A 23,658-nucleotide genomic window follows, 5' to 3' on the forward strand; every position below is an offset into this window, starting at 1 on the left:
CGTCTAAGGAAACATTTCCGTAATTATAAATTAAACACTTAGCGACAAGTTCTTCAATTAACTTTGTAATTAATTTGAAGGAAACCTTATAATGGGTACTGTTTTATTATTGTTCTGGGAATTAAAGAAACGCGGTCACTTACCTCGACGTGTTGGACAGAGTGATTGAAAATTGGGGCATAGTAACACAATACGCCCCTTATTTGAGTAATTGGTGAGTACTTAGATTAAAAATATATTGTGATTACGACACTTGGTGACGAATGAGTAAAAAGAAACTTGTAGGAGCCGACTAAAGGACTACATATTTGACAAAACCTAGGCATCAGAGATCTCTGATAAATCTGAACCTTCCTAATTCCTACTATTTGTGATCTCCTACCCGTTGTAGGCGCGCTGCTAGCGCGCGACCCGCGAGCTTGCAACCCTTTTCTGTTAACGTTATGAAATTATACCATACGACATATGATTTATCTAATGTTTAACTTTATGACGAGTCAATTGCTGATGCACTCTCTCGGCTTTTTCAAGTCGGGAGAAGTCATTTGATGATTTTCTCCCTCAAAAAAGGCGTACAGGCAAAGGCAAAGCACATCAAGCTAACACTAATTTTTCAATAGAATTTCAGCTTTATCGTTTTGTAATAAAGTCAAATTTAATAACAGATTTCGATCATGTTGACCTGTACAAAGTCCTAGTCGACCTACTTATAAGTAATAAGTTATTTTTGCATGTGTCACGCAAACGGTCGTAAAATGAAGTGGGCATTAAGCTAAAGGGGTAACAATAGGAAATCAATTAAGTAAACTACAGTCATTAATAATAATATCGGGCGTGGGATTGCGACGTAACTACTAGCTACTTGCTTTAGTTGCTTTACTATGAACTCATGCAATCTTGAACTATGTTGAACTCTGGTACAATATTTCCCACATGTGACTGTGATAAGCGGTGATGATAACGTCTTAGTATTGACTTGCTAACTGTGTCTAAGTATATGAGTAATGTTTACAGTATGTTTGTTCGATAGCAAATACATATTTATTTAAACTGTGTAAATAAGTCCGCAAATGAGTCTTTTTTTTTGTTTGGGGAGGCAAAATGACTTCTCTCACCTTGGGCAAAACGAGAGGGAGTGTCAGACTATTACTGACTAAAAATCACCCTGTTTGTATTCCTGCTTTTCGAGCCGGAGAGGAATACTAACAAAACGTGTTAAAAGGTAGTACCTAAGATACCTATTAATTATTTGAAATCATAGTAGGTACTCTGGTATAGAAAAGTACTTAACCTACAAAGAAAACCGTTAAACAAAACACGTTAAATTCAAAATTAAACCAAAACCTTTGCCTTTTGTAGAGGCTTATGTAATCAAAATACGTAGACACCTTACTACCTATACATACTCGTACATGGAGGTGTGGTTTTATTGAAGGCACCACAAAAGCTTTAGATTTACAAGTACAATGTGCTACGGAGCAGGTTAATTCAGCTAGTTAATTATTAACACTCGTCTTGTTCTCAACATGTGGTATCTTCATGGCAGGTCGGATGCTTTACTGATAGATGCTTAATACCTATTGAGTTGATAGTTGATAGGAAGGGTGGATTACAATTTTGTAGTTAGGTGTAGGTATGTAGTAAGCTACGCCTGTGATTTTGTAAGATTCACGCCTATTTAAGTAAGGTCACAATGCGTCATTTGACGAATGCATGCAAGCTACAAAATATGACGATAAGCGGATTTAACGATGCTGCTATCCATACCAAGCTACACTTTGAAACAGGCACCTAGCTTCACTTACGGACAGACTGACGGATAATTCCGTTTGGCGTTTTAAATGTGCCTAACACAAGATGCAAGCATTTGTCATTTTGTAGGCCGCCTATTGTCATTTGTAGGTTGCAGGTATTCGTAAAATGAATCGTCGAGCCTGAGTTTTCTGGTTTTGTAATAGGTATTTTTGAGCGAAAATCTCGACAAATTTTTCTCTTACTGGGTATTCTACACTATCTGTTCGTTGTGTCTATTTTTTGATAGAAAAAATATTATTCATATCTATTCGTAGGTATCTAATGCTCGTTGCCGTATAGATCAGACATGGCTAATAATAAGGAGGTTCCTACTCATACAGTCACAAACATAATATTTATCAAGTCTGACCTCTCTCCGATCGTGTCGGATTGCCGAACGATTGGATCACGAGACTTTACGAGAGTGCATCTGTTTGCGCACAAACCTGTGCACTATAAATATCAATGTTAGTGTTAAAGAATATTTGTATATAGAGTTAGAGACTTACGATTGATTTTGATGAATCTGCAATACCCCAGCGCTATACATTTTTATTTATTATCTATTACTAGATACGCACCACTCACACACACCTACTCACATCACGGACGTCACAAAATCAGTAAAACTAATTATAAATCAGCATCACTTCACATATGGTATCACCACGCGAACAACACTGCACACATTATTGACGTCACACAAGGAGTTAAACTAATCATTATCACTTCACATAAAAGGTATCACCACACTAAATGATCACAATGACTTCTAATAATAAAGGTCATATTTCATCACTATAGTTTATAACCACCATCCTTCAACTTGAAGTTTGAATTCTTGGTACATCATAAGTACATTAAAATTATAATTACTTAATTCATTTAATGTGCGGTTCAAATTAACCCTAGTATGTTCTAAAGCCTTTCAATGATGCGGTTACGCGACTACTAGGTACTGACCATGGGGTCTTAATAAAATAGGGCTCTTACACGATCGACCACCATCGAGTTGGAGTACGGCACAACTGTCAACAGATGAGAGAAGAAACAATTTTGAATTTTATTTATCCAAGTTTTTTTGCACACGAACAGTGTCACAATTGTTTTTTTTTAAGGGGGGAAATCATCCAATTGCTTCTCCCGCCTTGGGCGAGACGAGAGGGAGTGTCAGACTCTTACTGACCAAAAATCACCCCGTTCCTACTTTTGCCCTTCAAGCCGGAGCTTCGGTAGGTAAACCCGCTAGGTAATCCTAATTCGCAGCTCCGGAGTGTGACATTTAGTCCACTCAAATTCATTATTTTTTTAAAAATGTTCAAAATGATACGTTTCTATTTATTTTGTGTGGATTACTCTTTTGAGTTATTATTTTTATCATGCCATAGTGTTTGACTGTGAGGGTGCCATTGGATAAGGTCATAAATTATTGTTTACGTGTCTTATGTAGGTATGTGAAATTCAAGATTGGGAAAAGTTTTCAGATTGATTTATATTGATACACTGGTAAGCTCCAAGTAATTTTAGCGGGGACTTAAGGTCTCTGAGACATGCTAATAATTCTACCATCTTTATCTCAAAGCAATAAAGGTGATTTTTGCAAAATTTTCTTTGGACTCATTGATTGTATTTGGCAGAAATAAATGTTCGTTTTTGTGTAATAAAACAAAGATTTAAACAGAAAGATTTATTTTATTATAATAATTAAAGTTGTATGGAACAACAAAAAATATTAGTCAAGCTAATATGTATTCTAAATACATTAAACTTAAAGTTTAATTTTCAACATACGTCTTTACCTTACAGATCTAAAAATAGGAATAAATTAAAATACAGTGCAAATCATATTAATCGGATTAACACAATTGAATTACTAATTCATAATTAGATTTAGGCAATATTGAACCTTATTGGAATTGATTTAAGAGTTAGATTAGGAATCTACTTAAGTCTTAAAACACTGGAAGACACTGCAACACTGGAAGACTCAAAGGAATATTTACCTTAAGGATATGTCGATAAAGTTCAATATTGCACATTCGACGGAATTTTAAAGTATCAACATTATAATATTCACAGCCATTCCTGAATAAATAGAGGAATGTTTCAATATAAAAACTATATAAAGTTATATAGAAATCTTTTGTAGGTGTTTTCACTAGATGATAATCTTAGAGTCCATTCATATTAGCAAATCAAAGCGTCAATCTGAAATGCCACAGGAAATTCAACCTTATCTCCGGTATCTAATGCACAAAACCCTTTGGTGATAAAAAAAGTAGCACGTCTGAACGCAACAAACGATGTTAGAAGGAATATGCACTTTATTTACCGGAGATACGTGTGATTTTGCTGTTACATATCAGAATTGATACCTTTGTTAGACTTAATATGAATCGACCTTTACTTATAATTACCTATATACCCACTTATCTAATTATATTTATAATACTCAATGATCCTTATATACTAATCTTAATTCAAATATATAGGTACTTTTAAAGGCACAATGGAATTTAAAATTTTGAGAAAAGTTTCAAATTATTCCGGTTTAGAGATTCCTTTACGTTACAAATTCGAAAAAAACTGCCAAAGATTGAATGAAACTTGAACACTAAAAAAAAATAGTTGGTCAGTAACTTAACATCAATTACACAAAAATAGCCTCTATTTCAATGAAATAAAGTTGATGTTTCAATAAAGCCACTGAAATCAATCAGATTGTATGTAACAGTAACAATATAAATTAATTATAATATAGAGAGATAGTTTTCTAGATAATAAAGTTTTGTTTACTGTAATTGGGCCTTTTGGGCAAGATGTTTGGCTGCTTGGAAGGTGTTATGCATCAACATAGCTACGGTCATAGGCCCTACTCCACCGGGTACTGGGGTCACTGCACCGGCCACTTTGACAACCTCTGTTTGGAGAAAAAATAAAAAAAAAATCAGAAAAAGAAAAAAAAAAATTGTTGTGTTTTTTGGTGTTTCAATTTGGAATATGAAATGGAAAAACTGTAAATGAATCATAAATAAAAAAAATGTAATTTTGTTTTTTGATTTTTGAATTTGGAATATGAAATGGAAAAAATATTTCCGAGCGAATTATTAAAGTTTTGGTTTCCGAAAAATGAAAAACAATTATTTAGAAAATTAATTAAAAAAAGGCAAAGTCTAGGGTAACTAAGCAAACACATTCAATATCTATCAGTTAGTCTGTCCATTAAATGAAATAGGTACCAATAACTGAACAAAAAAAAAAACACACAAAATACATAAATATGTTATGTGTACTCACCATCATAATCAACATCACCAACCAGTCTGGATTTTCCATTTTCATCAGTAATTTTGGTGATTCCAACATCTATAACGGTCGCACCAGGTTTGATCATATTCGCCTGAATTAGTTTTGGCACACCTAAGACAAAATAATTTAACATTAACAACTTGATAATTAAAATAGGCTCTGTACTAGGCACTTAAATTGAAAACAGTTTTTGGTAAGAATCTAATTCTAACGTAATTGTAAAGAATAATTAAAAAAATAATTAATTTTTGACTGAGGATACAATGACATTTGCTATGGAATAAGGGACATTTTTGTTAATCAAATAATAAGAAACTTTTAATGATTACTTAATCTATTATTAAGGACTGGGTAAAACAACCATTTAATTACCTACTCTGAATACGGCAGTTAGGGCACTAAATTAAAAGAAAATAGATAAAGTATGAATGAAAATAAATACCTGTCGCAGTAATAATAATATCAGCATTCTGACAGAAGATAGCCAGCTGTTCTTTTGGAGTGTAGCGGTGGCAGATGGTAACGGTAGCATCCATGCCCAAACCGTTGTCGTGCTTCTTGTCACTATGCAACATCATAGCAATCGGTAGTCCTACGTTCTTAGACCGGCCCACCACTACCGCGTTACGTCCGTGAGTTTCGATTTTAAACCTTAAAATAACGAAATATTGTATTATTTCTTTCAGGTAGCCGAATAATTTTGTTGTGATAAAATTAATTATAGAAATTTCTATAATAAAAGTTAAAAAGATAGTGCCCTCACCTCTTCAGCATCTCAATCACAGCCAAAGCCGTCGCAGGCACTAATGTAGGCATATCAACACACAGCTGTCCAATATTCACAATATGGAAACCGTCAACATCCTTTTCCGGAGCAACCGCATTGCACACTTTCCGTTCACTCATCGTTTCAGGTATTGGCAACTGTACCAGAATGCCGTCAACACTGCTATCAGCATTTAGCTCTTCAATCTCCTGGATAAGTTGTTCTTCAGTAATAGTACTGTCACGTTTGATCACTTCAGCATTAATGCCAACATATCTTGCAGCGATGATCTTGTTGTTTACATAAGTGTGGCTGGCCGGGTCTTCTCCTACTAAGATGCAACGGATGGATGGTGCTCTGTTGCCCAGGTTCACCCAGTTTGCGATTAGTTCCTTCAATTCGTCCTTTACGGTCCCAGCCAATGCCTTGCCATCGAGGACTCGGGCCATAATGCTGTTGGACAAAAAATAATATTTAATATTTGAATCAAATTGGTCATGGTTATTGTTGTATCTAAATAAAACACTATTATTGTTTAAGAAAAACTACAAAACAAAGAATACTCTTAGTTATACTACATAATGTAGGGTTTGTGATTGTTAGAAATTAGGCATTTGAAACTTTAAATGGCTAATTATCAATGCGTCTTTTCAATGACTTTACTGACCATGGCATGAATTGATTGTATAGCCATCACAATACAAGCAATTATCCAAGTTAAAGATAAAGTAGGTATTAATTAATGACTTCACAAAATTATGATCCTTTATTTAATGATTTAAAAAGGGACAATTAGTTAAATTTTTAGAATGGAGCAAATAGCAAATATTTTTTTTTTAGTTTGACTGGAATATTTGAGTAGTTATTTCAGTGCTAACTGTCATAATAAAAATAAGAATAAATTACGAAGTTAGACTAAACCCAGAAGGAATACTACAAGAATAAAAAATAGTGCAGTTATTAAAAATCAAAACAAAGAAAAAATAGGCAAAACAAATCAATCTAAATAAGCCACAACACAAATTTTTCAAATTTCTAAATTACCTGGCCGAGCCCAGAGAATCAATGTATGTGTGACTTCTCATTGTGGATGTCAGTAGCGAACTGAATACTCGGAGGCGTAGGATTTGCCTCATCGCTTACTGTCAACGTACATAGGTCATTAGGTCAACTTGACCGAACAATTTACAGAACAGATAAGACACTATCTTCAAAGAATACACGTCAAGCCAAATTAAACCAGATAATTACAGTTTAAAAATGGGAACATCAACAGGTTAAAAAGTTCAATGAATATCTCCGTTGCATATCAGGTAAAAACTGCTTTTGACCAATTCATTTTGTAGTTGTGTCAACCATACTGGTTTTAAATGCAGATGGAAACTTTTTATAGTTGGCATTTGGTACTGGCTGAATGAAAATGAGAAACAACAAAAGAAAAAGGTTACCTTAATATTTTTTGAAATTAGAATGTTACAAACAGTCTTTGGTAAGAGATGAAACAGAAATGACTAGACAGGACAAAATGTTTATGTCTATTATGAGTAAAACCACGTTATGTTGAACAAACTATAACCCAGAATAATGGTTATAAACTTCCTCATGTTTGGCCGCTCAAGACTAAACATTGGTTGGTATTTCTTTCCCTGCTTTTTTCAATAAAACTGTCTATAACTTATTTCTTAAGTGAAAAGGGAATTTTATCATAGAATTTGTAATAAAATATAACAAGTAATAGTATAATATTGTTCTGTGCACTCAACTTACAGATTTTAGTAGTTTTCTTTTCAGAATAATCACAATTAACCTCTTTACTTGCGGCCTTGGTGACTGTGGAATAGTTTCTAACTGTTCAATCAATTTCAACGTGTCACGGAATTGGTGATTTTTTATTAGTTTATTTGAAGTCCGAACACAATTTAATCAAAACTTGCTATTGTTCACGTGCGATAGCGATAACGTGGTAATGTCAAAACTAGGTTATAAGTTTCTAAACGCACCTGTGTTGAAGTAATATTTATTGAATGAAAAAAAAAAAGATAACATAACTAAAATTAACTAAAATAGCATGTAATATGTAGCTGTTGAAATAATTAATATTGTTTGTAACGTATATTAAATTATTCATTTATAATGCTGATAGAAAGTGTATGTGAAGATTTCAAAAACATGGTTTCAGAACCGATTTTTGCCTCGATCCGTAATGAATTTGACAATGACGTAACTATTTTGACATGATAGAAATTTTGTTACCGCGCGAAGTTTAAACATAAAATAGATATTTTTTTCGACATTGGCAGAATGTCGACATCAGCTCAATTTGCTATTAAAAAAAATAGATAGTTGTTCAATGTTCATTATGATGTTATAACTTCGTGAAAATAATAAGATTTTTTTTTTCTAGTAAAATCAACACTTTTGTTGTTCACCCGTTGCTGGCTCCTGGTTCATTTACTTACTATGTGTCTCAAATTAGTGTAAGTGACCTACATTTAATCTACCTAAGTTATCCTAGGTACTTATATAGGAAATAGTGCATTCAGCTAAATATGATTGTGTTATCAGGTTATTAATAGCAGATTACGTCAAACAAATTTATGTTATTGCAATAAATTAAAATCGCTACTTTTCCGTGCATTGTGTTTGTTATTTTGGTACAAATGATAATGACAGACGTAGGTAATTCACTTTACTGATAACTTTACGTCGATGCGTAAACATATTAAAAATATCGTGGAAACAGATACCTATATTATTATGTTCGATTAATATAAACAATTTGTCTTATAGACAAGTAGGTACCTGGGTGCGAAGTGACGGTCATCTGTTTGAGTTATGAGTCATAGTGGTAAAACCCGACCATTGAATTAATAAAGTAGGGGGTGAATAGTAGATAAAGTAGTAGGTAAATAGGTACGGGATGAATAGATACGGAACAGGGGTGAATAAATGTCGGGAAAATGTTCTAATATCAGCCTTTTAAGTATCTACGCAATCTGCTACCTACTTTACCAAGTGGATTCTCTTACGCTATAATTTATCAGTGGAACCAGTAGTTACTTATGGTAACTATGACATTATGTTCTCAAAGACAAATACGTAGAATTAAATTATTGATAATTCTCTAACTAGTATCTTATTGTTAGGTAGGAGTGCCCTCGTCCCCTAACATTCATTCGTCTAACCTCTTCTACCAAGATAACACATTTTTGCTATAAGCCAATTGGACGTAAAGTGATGACACAATGGGTGTGACTTGTCGTCGTTGCCCGAAAGGCCCCCAACGGAGTAAAGGTTAACCTAATCTATAAAAATGTTAGATATGGAGGTACCTACAATTTGGGTCCAACAGTGTTCAAATTAAAATATTCCACTTAGCAATAGGTACCTAATACTGAGATAATTCTTTTAGATAGGTACCTACGTCAATATGCTATTTTTAAAAATGTAACTAAATGGAATAATTTTAATCACAATTTAATAATGTTAGGGTTATCGCGCGAAGTTGTGTTATTTTCAAAACATTCTATTAATAATGGAGTTACTACCGGCAGCGTGGCAATGTTTGAAGGTTATCTCCAAGTAGAACCAATAAGCAATTAATGGGCGTAAATTCGAATTAAAACCATTCACTAATTATGTATTTTAAAAATACATCATTATTAGAAGAATAATATAGCAATTTTGAGGAATTCCATAACATTATGTAAACCACTTCAGAATTGTTGGTAAGCACTTTTCTAATCTTAGTCATGCTTTGGCAAAGTTGCGTAAACTATCTACATTATTAAAAACAACTTTGAGTATTAAATATGTTGCGTATAGGATTTTTATCAGTGAGAAAATAAAGTAAATCTATGTCAACGGAGTTGTAGCTTTCCGGATCAGCTGCTATGCACGTGCAAGTCACAATAGAACAGTGGTGTGCTACAGGGGTCAATCCTGGGGCCGCTGTGTGCGTAATCTTTATTAATGGTCTTATGTTTTTTATGAAGTGTTGGTTTTAGTTTAATTTATAAAAAAATACTAAAGATAGAATGCTTTTATACATATAATGTTTTTGCTGATTGTCAGCGTGGAAAATATTACGCATGTAGGTAGTGTATATGTATAATCTTATGTAAAGATACAATGATATTGCATAAAGTATAACAATTCATCTATGTATTGTGGTAAGATGCTCTTGTCCTTTTGCACCAACCTTGTCCTGTCTTTATACCATTCCAAATGTAGACTGATGGACAATTTCTACTACTGGCACTCTCCCTCCCTCCCTCTATATATATTTTATGTACATGAACCTTTAAAATAAGTTACTAAAATATGCGGGATTAAACATCGAGCCGAATTCCAAACTTAATGTTCTTACTGAACATTTTTGGAAATATGAAATAAGCTTAGTAAGTATCACGTTGCCTGATCTAGGGATTGGACGAAATATGGAATCTGCACGTCTTCTTAAAGTTGGAGTGACGCGCCAGTCAGATAAAGTGACGCCTGTGGGTGTGTTCCGTGACGCAGAGGTCAAAAGATAAGAGTTATGTCAATGTCTCGCCGTTACTGATAATTTAATTACTAGGTACCTACTGAATATAATTAGTCAAATGCAATAAAAACATATTGTTTCTAGTGTGTTTAGACGGTAAATTACATAACGCTTAAACATATTGGCAATGGCATATTGTGTAGTAGACAGAGGTGAAGGTAATCATATAAAATGCAACACCTAATTTTTGTTACATACTTAAGTCTTTGACTACCAATAGAAAACTGTTGAAGGCAAATCCTTCGCTAACGTCAGTCACCGGTGACCACCACGGCGTTCAATGTGTTAATTGGGGTCCCTTATTTTTGGTACTGATCTGAATGATAACATTACTTATCATACATCATTAGGGTGCTTTTACATCCGAGATGTGCTATGCTACGTTGCTGTGGATGCGTTTGGCTTCCATCGATCATATTAATTGCTACTGGTATACATAGCTTAGCAGTGGTGGAAACGGGCTCAGCTAAACTGTGTTTTTATATGGAAAGATGTGTGCTACGTGACGAAAACGAAAGACGTGCTATTGATGTGTGATGTGCATAGCTTCTCTACTATACTTACATCTATTTTTTTAATAAGTAATTCCATACTTATTAAGTAATTCCAAATTAACTTCTACACGGAAAGATAATATCTACTACTGGCAATTAAGTTATAACATTGTAATATTCAGTTATCATTCAATCAATCAGGTGATTGATATTACTGACAAGATCGTACAAAGAGTTTTAGATAATATACTTACCTAATAATATTAGGTATTAGATATGCTATCAATATTACAATCTGACATTGTGGCATATATCGGTAACCTTGTGTTATCATAAGGTCGAATTGATAAGCTTATCTTTAGATATGAATTGCATCGATCCGATTGCAATATGACTAATTTTGACTTTAGTATTTACATAATATATTGACACACATTTTAATCTTTGAATGGCTAAGTAGAAGTGTATACTAAGTAACGGGATAAGCCTGATGCTTAAGTGGAGGAGGTGTTGAGACTTGTCATAATTACAATTAATGAATTATTTATAATTATCAGTTTCCTTAGTATAAGTTTACTTTACTTTTAAATTAATCAAAACGAGAGCCCGTTCGGCGCACTGATTGGTTGGTTTATTCGAGCCAGCATTTATCGGTTGGTTTATTCGTTTCAATTTACCCGTCATGTATTATGACGGGTAAATTCCAGACTGTGGGCCAGAATAATGGAATTTCCAGAAAATCAAAAAATAAAAATATCTGGGCGTGAATATTGCACCACACTATTAATTTGGAATAACACCTGATATTATAGATAAAAAGAAATGAAGAAAACTTACTTGCAGTTACTAAATACTTTTGAAATAAATTGAACCACAAATATTTAAACATTAAACACTGACAGTGTAGTTGATGAACGTCGTATTTATAGGAAATGCATTTAATGAATAGGTTTCCTTGATACTCGTATATATGCACTGTGGTTAACCACTTTCACGATAAAGTTGTGATAAGATATCGTTTTATTGCTAATCGTGCTAAAATTGGAATTATGATGTCAGTGGTACTATAGAGGTTATTCAACTTTTGTTACTAGGGTCACATTTTCAATAATTGGGTTTTTAGTTAAGGAAAATTTTGAATGGAATCCTTGTAATGTTCTAAATGGATATGAATGTAATAAAAACTACCGCGTTGGTTGGGTAGTCAGAAGCGTAACAGTGAAGTTTATTAGTCTTGGTGCCAATTCTCAGGTGGAGTCCAGTATTATTAAGCATGTAGTCAGGTATATTATCTGATGTACGAAATAGGCTCACTCCTTATTAGATAAATACATGGTATTCATAACAATGGTTTAATGAATCAATTCAATTAAATTTTTGTTTGTATTACAGGCAAGCCCCTCGCACAAGCAGGGGTCTGCTTAGTGCTTGGGGGTTAAAAACGTGAAGATAATATAGATATCACTAATTTATCTTCCATTTATTTACTAACGCGACTCGCGTGAGCGATCTAGAAACGGTGCGGTGACACGCGAATTCAACGCGATGCGGTGTGGTCAAGCCAATTTAAGTACTTATTGCACAACGCATACAACGTGCGGTTGGTCACATAGGCCTTAAACAATCTCTTTGAATCTGATATCTTTTACTAGGTAAAAGACGTTGTATTAAAAAAAAATATACATTAATTTTCATGTATAGGAGAGTTGACGACCATCACACAACAAGTAATATGACAACAAATTAGAAAGAACAAAGTGTAACTCATAAATAAAATAAAACGGTCTGTGAAACCTTATTTCAAAACCGGGTTACTCAAAGTTAGGTCCACTGACTTTATTTCCACCCTATTAACCACTTTACCGATTTAAAACTTTACTTTTGATCCTTTAATTACTTTTTTTTACAAAGAAACTCTATAATATTTTCGGTATAACTTCAATCTGGGTAAGTTTAACACACAGCTTCAATGAAGAACGTAACTTTCCATAGCCGCTCAGCTGGCTAATATTCAATTAAAACTTTTTAATTTCTCCCCCAGACCTTCAGCAATATTTTCTGTAAACACTGCCTTGGGTGAAAAATAAACAATTTACAATAAAATATTGTGCAATTTCTGTCAAACAGTTGTTATTGTTTCAATCGGATTGTTCTCGGTTTTTTAATAATCGAATGTTTTTCAAATTTTTGTTATTGGAACGTAGTGATTACATTTCTTTTTGTGAATAGTTTGTGATTTAATTTTGAATGAATTATTACCGTTGTTACTGGCCAAATTAAATGGCTTTGAATTATTCGTTGAAAGTAAATGTCGACAAACAATGATTCGATTTTAATATCACATTTATAAACAGTGCCAATGCTGATGCGTCGTACTCTGTGCGTGTCTCAAAGAGCCATCAGACCACCACAGATGGGGCCCAGTACGGCTGATGTTTGATCCGGAGCTGCGGTCTACCTACTGAGTCTACCGGAGCTCCGGCTCGAACGGTAGAAGGGGTGGTATTTAGGTAAATCCTACTTCTATGAGAAGAGGTCATAGAATGATGAGCATTAGTCGTTTGACCTTTGGATCACCACGACATTCCCAAAATTAAATGAGTTTAAAGTTAAGTTAACCCATTAAAGTCATTAAATAATTACTTCGACCCCTGAAAATTTGAACAAACAAATAAATTTCACTTAGAGATGAGAACAGGAGTTTCAATAACCCTGAAATTATCAGCTTTAGTACCTACGAAACATCTTTATTTATAAACTTGGCATCGTTCCATAACCGAGCTAAACGCGGCCTCAAAGTTAGGCCCTAAACTAAATTTAGTGTAAGTTACGCTAAGTGCGTAGTAATTTCCAGACCTCTGTCATGGACGCGTTTGGAAGCGATAGGTTAACACCACTGTCAAAGGCTATTAAATCAGAGGAGATTATTAGTAGAAACAATAAAACTTGGGAACCGCGTTTAAAATTAAAGTACGAGCCTTCACTTTTTTATGTCTGGTAATATACCAAAAACCATTTCCTTAGTCCGAAATGTTATGCTGAAAACCGCATCGAAATCGGTTAAACGCGTGATAATCTCACACAAACAATTCATACAGGTCAAATTGAGAAACTTCTTTTTTACATATTTTTGGTTTATATGAAATATGCGCGTTTAAAGTACATAGGTACATCTGTCTGAATCCAGAATACAATCAAACAAGTTTACGATTCGCCTGATTATATGCAACGTCCATCTGATAGACATTAGCGATACACCTGGTAGATACCACAAAAGTTTTCTTAAAAGAAGGTCCCATCAGGTATATGCTAAGAGTGAAAGATATTCAATAGCATACATTTCATGTCTCAAACCGCTTACTTCAAAGCCCCTGTGGGTTCCAAATAGTCATAGCTCGCTAAACTTAAAGGTCAAAATGTTCTACCACATAACGTAATAGGTAATGGAAGATCTCATATACGAATGATTTTGAATGATTTCTGTAAATCTGATTAAATTTCGAGACTCTGCAGTAAAAATATTATGTACAGATTGAACAAAGTACCCGTCAAAAGTGGTCAGAAATTGCATAAAAAAAGAATTAATTCATTACACAATGTAAAATGGATTCACCCTAGTCATAAAATACATCACTGAAGGGCCATTAAAAGTTTCACCGCAAATAGATATCAGTTTACGAAAGCTGTAAAATTTTAATTCCATAAAAACATTATTTTGCGAACACGAATTTAATATCGATATGGTTTTCGTGTCAAGTATAGGAAAAATATATTGCCAACTTTGAGATTTATTGTTTTGCCGAAGCCAGAACAGGCTGCCAACAGTACTGTTTGAGAAATAGTAGGTGGTAGCTTAACATCCTTTTACAATTTGATATTTTAAGTTTTGCAAAGTGAGCGAAGTTTGTAGACAATATCAATTTTGCCTCAATTCTTGTAATCACCTGATTTAAACGATTGACGAACGAATCTTACAGTTGACCCGAGACATTTATTAATATTATTTCAAAGAGCGTTATCATCATCATCATTAGCCTGTTCTCGTCCACTGCTGGACATAGGCCTCTCCAATGGCACACCACTGAGCTCGATCTTCAGCTCTACGCATCCAACCACTATCCTTTTTAAAAGGCCGGCAACGCACCTCTTACTCCTCTGGTGTTGGCGTGTCCATGGGCGGCTGATCGCTTACCATCAGGTGACCAATCTGCTCATATGGCCTTCCATAAAAATACATACATCTACGACTGACAGTAAGTACCTAATTAAGGGCTGGAAAAAGTAAAAACAATACATCTCCATACTTATTGTTTTGGTTAAGAATGTGCAAACAATTTAAAAACCCTAGAAATAAGGTAGTTGTCACTTTAATCGCATATTGATGTTCACCACATCACGATTGAAAAAAATAAAATCGTTTCTTGACTTCTTACCGAACTGTCTTCCGAGGGGAGAAACGTTCAGCTAAAGTTACGTAAGAACTCGACATTTTAAAGTAATGTCCTTATTTGTTCGCGGGAGGCTCTGAGGCAATTTGCTTTGTGCCGACACCACACTTGGCGTATTTGTAAAATATTCGCACTCGAACGCGTCATATAAAAACGAACTTTATCTCAAACAGGAAAAATGGGATTTTGCGTTGATCAATTTTGTACGATTTTTGTACCAAAATCACTATTCGAGGTGTGACTTCTACTTACGAGTGGTTTTTGTTCTTCAGGTACCTATATCTACAATAGTAGGTAATGTAGTAGGTATTAGAAATTGTCTATACAGATGCTACGCAAATTTTATGTATCTTCAGATACCTACAAGCAAGAAAACTTACTTTAAAAGCTGTAATATTTTTTTGTAAATTGTTTTATCAAACATTGACAGTAACAATCTCCCATGGTTCTAAAACTTTCCACTATGTTACGTTCAGACTGGGTTAGTAATTAGGTCGAGTTGCAGAAAAAGTGTGAAATGTCGAGATGCGTTAATGACTTGCAAAGTGAAGCGTTAAATGCGGTGACCTATTGTTTGTGGCGCCTTTGAAACACATCACTGCAATAGTAAGTAGTTACTAGATCTTCTATAGATAGTGACATTAGTCACTATTTGAAGTAACACATTCATACCTCTATGGATAAATCGAGCGGTTTATGTTTAAAAAAAAAATAACAACAAACACCCATGATTTAAAAATTCGAATTCTAAATTCAAATGTTCAAATATCTTCTAATTTCGAAATGAGGAAAGGTAATAACAATAATTAACTGCCAAAATCTTTATTATGACCTCATTTCTAAATGAGTTGTCATTTATCTAAGTCACTGGCACAATGTGAACATGCCTTTACGACAGTAAACAAGTAAAATCGCGTGCATTTTCTTCGAGCGTGTAAAAAAGGGGGGAAAATGATGTACGGTTATTGCTGTGTTTTATTATACGTAAAATATATTAAAACGGGGTTGAAATTAAAAAGTGAAAGCGCAAAGCGGCAGACATGCATGCTTTCATTTCATAAGTATTGTACTGTTTCGGTGCTTAATCTTGTTGAAAGTACTTCTGTGTTTTTTTTTAAACTGATAACCGTTAAATGCACTATTTAGCAATAAAGAGTGTAATAATCCAGCAAATGAACCCGAAAAAAAAGTATTATTTGAAAACAGAACGCTAAAACGGCCTGCTACATTCTGCCATAATTTAACCGACCACAAACACTAATTGGCCGTTCTCAAACCAAAAAAAGAACAAACAAAAGAAGAATAAATTCAAAAAATACGCGCGAACAAACTATGGTTAGTAAATGGCCGCCATGGCCTACCTACCGATGTTTTCTATATTTTTAAGTGGCCACTGAAATTGCCGGTGGTACGTTGTTGGTTCCACTAAGCGCTTTTTAATGTCATCCGTTTACGTTGCAATAAACGGTTCATATATATCACTGTACGGAACTGCTAGCAGAATGGAAAACATTCTCGTTTCGCTATTTATTTCTTTATACTTTCATATTTTTGGACTCATTTAGGTACCTACTTAATCTGTGGTGTGTAACTCATGAGTTTGTCTCAGGTTTTTAGCAACTCTCATCTTAGTTTTCACATATGATGGTATTCTTTTCTAAAATCAACAAAGAAGAAATAACGAAAATAAAGTTACAATTTGATTAACTAAAAAACTTAGTTTACTCACGTGCATCAACGGAGAAAAGTTCTACTATTTTCGAGTCACAGAGGGACACTTCATTATGAGGAGAGGACGCAGACGTGGTTCCATCATGCAGATTATGTTACAAATTAACATTTTTTTTTGGAAAAAATGATTATTTTAATGCTAAGAAATAAGGACAGGACTGTAGTTCCAATACTGAGCTCCTAGGTTTCCTCGCATAAGAAATCAGTTTATTTCGAGTATATCTATTCGATCCGTGCGATGCGTGCGACCCGTGCGATGCGTGCGATCCGTGCGATGCGTCCGATGCGTGCGATGCGTCCGATGCGTGCGATCCGTGCGATCCGTGCGATGCGTGCGATGCGTGCGATGCGTGCGATGCGTGCGATCCGTGCGATCCGTGCGATGCGTGCGATCCGTGCGATCCGTGCGATGCGTGCGATGCGTGCGATCCGTGCGATGCGTGCGATCCCGTGCGATCCGTGCACGTGTCATTACGATGCGTACGATGCGTGCGATCCGTGCGATCCGTGCGATGCGTGTGATCCGTGTGATGCGTGCGATCCGTGCGATCCGTGCAATACGTCTAAACTCTATATTCTTTAATAAAAGAATAAAGCCTACGCTTTAATGGTTCTGAAGGAAGGCAGCTAGTTAGAAATAAAACTACTCCAGGTTTCGTGCTTTTTTTAAGGGAGGTAATCATCTAATGTCTTCTCTCACCTTGGGCGAGGCGAAAGGGAGTGTCAAACTCTTACTGACTAAAAACAACCCCGTTCCTACGTAGTCGTACGTTCGCTAGGTAGTCCGCAGCTCCGTATAGGGTTCATGCTTTTATTTGCATCAACGAAACTACATACAATACAGAACCAAAACCATTATAGAACCAAAACCAGAACTTACTATATTATATTTTCTATGCGTTTTTGTTCACGAAGATTCAAAGGAGGTCAAAGAAAAAGTATTTAATTTACGTTCGTCCGATAAATGTGAATATCATGCAGAGAAGTTCTTTTCTCTTTTCAGAATAATTTATCTTGGGGAACACATTGGCGGAGTAATTTTCAATGTTGTTATTAATATTGAGTTCCAGTATAAAATAAACTAAGTATGAGAATAAGCTAATAGTACCTATATTATGTAGTATAATAAGAGAACGAAAAATATATTAAATAAAAAGCTGTTATTTATATTTAATGAACGAATAAAATCACATACACATTTTCATTAATTATTTTTAATTTATTTAAAAAATAGATTATCTACCATCTTAAAAACTGAAGAACCATTTCTCGAAAGTTTGTTGGGTGAAAATCATCCAATTACTTCTTCCGATTTGGGTGAGGTGGGTGAGAGTGTTAGACTCTTTCTGACTAAAAACCACCCTGTTCCGTATCTTCCCTGATCTTGAACCTTAAAAACATTAAGATGGGCACCCAAGTCATTCTGTCTCCTGCATTAAATTCACCGAAGGAAGTGGAAACTATCGTTTTCTTTTCTTCTCCTCTAATAATATCTTCTGATTTATTTCGTTGCGGGATCCAAGACAGTCATTCATGTCCCTGAGACACTTCAATGTTCCGGTGTTTTCATGGTTGTATCTACTGTAGATCCTGGCTTACAGGAGTTGCTGCGGTATGGGAGGTTGTGGCGGGCTTGTCCCATAAAAAAACACCCAAGTACAGTCACACAATAAAAATAGAAAGAATATTTACTCAATGGTTTCACAAATCATTCTTGACTGCATAAAAAATGGGTAGGGGTGGCCTGCCCCAGTGTAACCCCATGAATATAGTGGTCGCCCCCGGCGCCGCCCGCGTACTTTGATAACTCCAAATAACACTTAATAACAGTGTTAAACATGTTTGCGTACACTTTAACGTGATCATTAGGCTTTGAATCGAACATAATTATTGGGTGCCGTTATGAAATATGAGCAAGAAATATAACTTCGTAGGGTGGTACTTACATAACATATGATTATGCCTTCCATTCCTCAATGGCACAGACAGAGGCAGAAATACTAAATACTAGCTCTTTCTGGTTACGGCTTTTTTCTTATGAACATGATATTTATTTTCGAATCCTGGTGATTTCATTAGTTCTTTTCGATAATTTAAAAAGAACCCTATTATTACTACCTAAAAGTAGCATTTCCAATCGTGAATATATTTTTTTAAAACAGTCTATCTGTTTTCTTCGATTTCGTTACCTCTTTATATTATTTATCATCATCATTATTATCATATCAGCCATAAGACGTCCACTGCTGTATGTAGACTTCCCCTCCCCTTTATATAATAAGTATATTGATATCATGCTTGCACATGTTTTGAGTATAAACTTAAGCATCTTGAGTTTATTCTAAAGCTGCAAGGGCTAGGATAAGAAGGCACTAAGTTAGTCTAATGCTTTCAGCCGCTAATTTATCGTTCAACTAAGAAAAATAGGAGAGCTCCTAGTCTTTTATTGGCTTATACAGTAAACAATACGGTGCATTTATTTAGCTTATGTTGTTTTTTGTTTTATTATATTTGCAACAAATACATATAATTTCACTGTCTTTTTTGTTTTCTATCTATCTTTTACGCTTATGAGCAAAATGAGGGAGTAATTTGTCGGTATTTTGATGAGAATGAGCCTTTAACCTCTCATATGACGTATATAAGACAACAGAAAACATATTGTGTTTCGTGTGGATCCGCGTTCCGACACACGAAGAGTTAAACTGTAGTGTGCAGCTTCGGATTAATTAGTCTAATCTAAGTGGTTCATTCTAATATATTAATTACGAATAATAGTAGGCTATATTACATGCGTGTAGATTTTCCAAGCAGTCCAACAAACAGTATCTGGTCTTTGAGAAGTGTAGTTTTATCAAACTACTAACTCCTACCCGTGGTTCACTCGCGTTCTCGTAGAGTAGAATGTACCCTGTGTGATGTTCCAGACAGGTTACTATTACTACTTATTATTCCAGACTATAATATATTCCTGTTCCAAATTTCATCTCGATCCGTTTCAGCCGTTTTGACGTGGTTGAGTAACACACATACACATCCTAACAAACTTTTGCATTTATATAATAATTAGTAAGATGGTCGATGAAAACGTTAAAATAATTCATTTCGCATACCAAAGAACAAGCCCGTGCTTATTCTGTCGTGTACTAACGAGGCAACTGAAGTGAACAATGAAAAAGGAACTAATAAACATGAAATTAAGTAATAACAGCAGCTGTGGGAAGTATGCTTGATGTAGAATATTAAAAATACACTTTTCAACTTATTTGAAAGTGGAGCAAAGACGAAATTAAAGGTCAACATCCCTTTCAAAGGCGTTTAATGAATACAAGAACAATTTAAAACGAACTCCTCGTCCTCACTCCATAAAGAGAACTCTTTGAGAGCCAACTAATTAAAAAAAAGTTATTAAAAAGCTGAAAACAGCGAGTTGTCGAAGTCGATGAATTAATTTCGTTAAAAAATTGCCACTTTCCTTCATGTCATTCTGCTTTTTCTTCGATAGCTTTTTTTTAAAAAAGTCTTTTTAACTTTTAATTGATGTAATTAATAATTTTAAAGCATTTTTTCCATAATAATCAATTGATTGGTTCCGAGAAATTATAATGAAGATGGAGTTACGCCTTAATAAATACTTTATTTCCTTAAACAATATTAATACAGTATCCGTGTAGACCTGTCTTCTCTTCTCTGTGGTGTAAGCCATCAATCTATTAGATATACATTACAACTGACATAAAAACATTACAATACCACCACGGGCCATACACAGCTCAATAAAAAACAATATAAAATTAAACATTCGTCCGCAACTTACATAAAACGTGAGCTGCCAATAACACAGTAAGATATTTGCTCAGAATTTCCTCATTCCTCTATAAAACAAAACTTGACTCGATACATTTTCTTTAGCAAATGTTCATCGTTACAAGATTTTCTTCGGCTCCATATAAACAAACGGGGGATGAGGATGAAAAATACGTAAAATAAGACAAATGTGGCGTAAACGTATCGTATGAGCGTGATTACTGAAAGATTAGCCTCGCCCGTCTAAGTAAAGTTCAATGAACCGACTGACTGTGTTACTGATATATCTCTGAGGGAAGATAGCCTGCTAGTTGTGACGTAGCTACTACAGAAGTTTAGTTCGGAACAATTTTATTCATACACTTTATCGTACATCCTAATCATTTAGAAAGTATAAATATAGAAAGAACACTATCTTTATGGTGTGTACTCACACATATGCCTTATATAAGGTGAGCCTATTGGATCTCAATTGTATTACCCATGCAAGTAGTAAATTTTAGAAAATACTGGCATCTAATAATAGTAGTACTCTTTCTTAACTTTCCCTGTTTTAAGATTGTATTACCAACTTGACAATCGACTCGTATCGACCATCGAAATGTACATTTTGGTGCAATATTGAACCTTAAGCTAAAGGGAATTTATGTAAGCCAACAGAAAATGTCTAGTTTCAAAACTCAAAGTCTGTAAAAAGTTTTGGTATCTTTTTTGTCGCATAAATTGTAGAACTTAAGTCCATGAAGTGAATAACTTTGTCGCATAAACGATGAGTTATTTGTTTGCGCAGTGTTGCAGTTCTTATTCATAAAATTTTACGGCTAATTTTTAAATGTCACTTTTTAAATGGAAAATCTTAGCAAAAGCCTGTTAGTAATTACCGAAAACCAAAGTTAATTTTTGTGTTTTGACGAAAAAACGTTGCCCATTATTATGTTACCAGCTTACTCATTTAACTGTTCGAAGAGAAACTCGACTAGTTTCAAGTCATGCTACTGGTGTAGCAACGCGACAATCACCGCGTCGTGTGTCACGGAAAATGCTGCTCATGAATATGAACCTCAAGCATGGCTTGAAACTATTCGAGTTAAGATCATTCAACAAACATAAAATTATTATTTATTACATTAAGTAACCTTTTTTTTTGAGGAGGAAAAACCATCCAATGACTTCTCCCGCCTAGAGTTGGGCGAGAGGAAGAGTTAGACTCTTACTGATGCAAAACCACCCCTCTTGCTCTGTGAGCTGGAGCCCCGGTAAAGTAATCCACCCTTATATTAACCTTCTGCATCTCCTGTATAACCGTACCACTGTAACTGATGTATCTTTAGATCCGATAGCCCGATAGGTACCGGTGCACGTCTCACTGATCTCGATTTGCTTTGATATTGCGCTTGTTTTTTTTTATAACTATTTATATTCCATCAATCAGTGTTACGAAGACACGCTGATCCAGAAAAGAGTCACTTCAGTTTTGTTTCGTGATGTTTGATAAGAATCTATGACGAGGATAGTTCTTTTAGTATTTCTATTCTATTATCTAATACAGGTTTGTTTTCTATCTATAGGTCCTAATAGGTGTATGTATTACAAACAGTTTTACAAAGAAATTGCCTTAATATTACTAATATATCTTTACTTAATTACAACCAAATGTTTGACCCTTGAATTACTACAGTGTAATAGAATAAGAAAATGACGTACCTAATAAATGTCAATTACAATGTATAAAAGTATTTTGTAAAGAAACAAAGTGTGTACGTTTTTGGAACTTATCTTTAGATCATGTAAGATCACACCTTTTATCCCCCAAAGGGTTATTTTTTGTTTTTTGAGAGGGGTAAATTATCCAATGACTTCTGCCTTGGGCGAGGCGAGATCTAATGTGAGACTTTTACTGATTAAAAATCAACCCGTTCATCCTACTCCTGCTTTTAGAACCAGAGTTCCGGTAACCCGCTAGGTAGTCTTCAGCTCCCTCGCAGGGGTAGGCAGAGTGCACATAATGTTTTTTGCAACCTTTTGATCAATAGAAGATAATATTTAACAGATAGATACAAAAACAATTACAAGTACTGATGCTACTAATAATTATTTTATGACAGTTTTATCTCTTATTGATATTATTGAATGAAATAAAGATAGTATGTAGACTGATACTGATTTAGGTAGATAAGTGATTACTATTGTACATCAAATGTGTCTAGACGATTTTGTCACTATACATAATATACATACAAGTGTACTTGTTTATCTATACATTGATTAGACCATATCTCTATATATAAAAATCAATTGCTGTTTGTAGTGTTCGTTAGTCCCGCCAAAACTCGGGAACGGATGGACTGATTTGGCAAATTTTGGCCGTAAATTGTTTGTGGATGTCCAGTTCGGGTATAAAAGATGAGAAAACCAGGTTTGAGGCGGTATGAAGTTTGCCAGGTCAGCTAGTTACTTATAAAATTGATTAGTAGCTTGAAATTTGTTTATGTAATACGTCTTTATCACTTAATGCTAAACGACTCGCTTAGTTTCAAGCTATAACAATATCAGGCTAACCTAACCTAACCAACTTAAATAATTTGATATTTTTTGTATCAATTTTTATTAACAAAGAATCTCTAGTATAAAGTATAGTTTCATTTGTTTTACTAATACTAAAACAAAGGGCTTAGTACGAGATCGGAACGAGAGTACGTTGGGCACTCGGATTGGTTCATTGGTGTCGGTCAATCAGATTTATGAATTCAACAAATCTGTGTA

The 23,658-nt window shown here is 34.5% G+C and overlaps 1 protein-coding gene across 4 annotated transcripts; it reads right to left on the reverse strand.

Annotated features, from left to right (window-relative positions):
- Positions 1 to 3,466: 3,466 nt before the first annotated feature.
- Positions 3,467 to 11,874, reverse strand: LOC118273948 (bifunctional methylenetetrahydrofolate dehydrogenase/cyclohydrolase 2, mitochondrial). Of its 4 annotated transcripts, none has more exons than XM_035591226.2 (6): positions 7,637 to 7,841; positions 6,914 to 7,011; positions 5,867 to 6,322; positions 5,546 to 5,754; positions 5,092 to 5,214; positions 3,467 to 4,714 (listed from the first exon to the last, which is right to left on the reverse strand). In XM_035591226.2, the coding sequence occupies exons 2-6, from the start codon at positions 7,003 to 7,005 to the stop codon at positions 4,587 to 4,589; spliced, it is 1,008 nt and encodes a 335-aa protein (XP_035447119.1). In that variant the 5' UTR covers positions 7,006 to 7,011; positions 7,637 to 7,841; the 3' UTR covers positions 3,467 to 4,586. The 4 variants fall into 4 exon arrangements, with proteins under 4 accessions (XP_035447119.1, XP_035447118.1, XP_035447122.1 ...); XM_035591225.2 differs by lacking the exon at positions 7,637 to 7,841 and adding an exon at positions 7,318 to 7,378; XM_035591229.2 differs by lacking the exons at positions 6,914 to 7,011; positions 7,637 to 7,841 and adding an exon at positions 11,747 to 11,874.
- Between the last annotated feature and the right edge of the window lie 11,784 nt (positions 11,875 to 23,658).

The sequence above is a fragment of the Spodoptera frugiperda genome, chromosome 3, assembly GCF_023101765.2.
Source record: "Spodoptera frugiperda isolate SF20-4 chromosome 3, AGI-APGP_CSIRO_Sfru_2.0, whole genome shotgun sequence".
In the NCBI taxonomy this organism is placed as follows: domain Eukaryota; kingdom Metazoa; phylum Arthropoda; class Insecta; order Lepidoptera; family Noctuidae; genus Spodoptera; species Spodoptera frugiperda.

Coding starts and splice junctions, on each gene's coding strand:
- LOC118273948 (XM_035591226.2), bottom strand. CDS start 7,005: ATGAGGCAAATCCTACGCCTCCGAGTATTCAGTTCGCTACTGACATCC. Junction 6,323..6,913: donor GATTCTCTGGGCTCGGCCAG/GTAATTTAGAAA, acceptor TTTGTCCAACAG/CATTATGGCCCGAGTCCTCG. Junction 5,755..5,866: donor GTGATTGAGATGCTGAAGAG/GTGAGGGCACTA, acceptor CGTTATTTTAAG/GTTTAAAATCGAAACTCACG.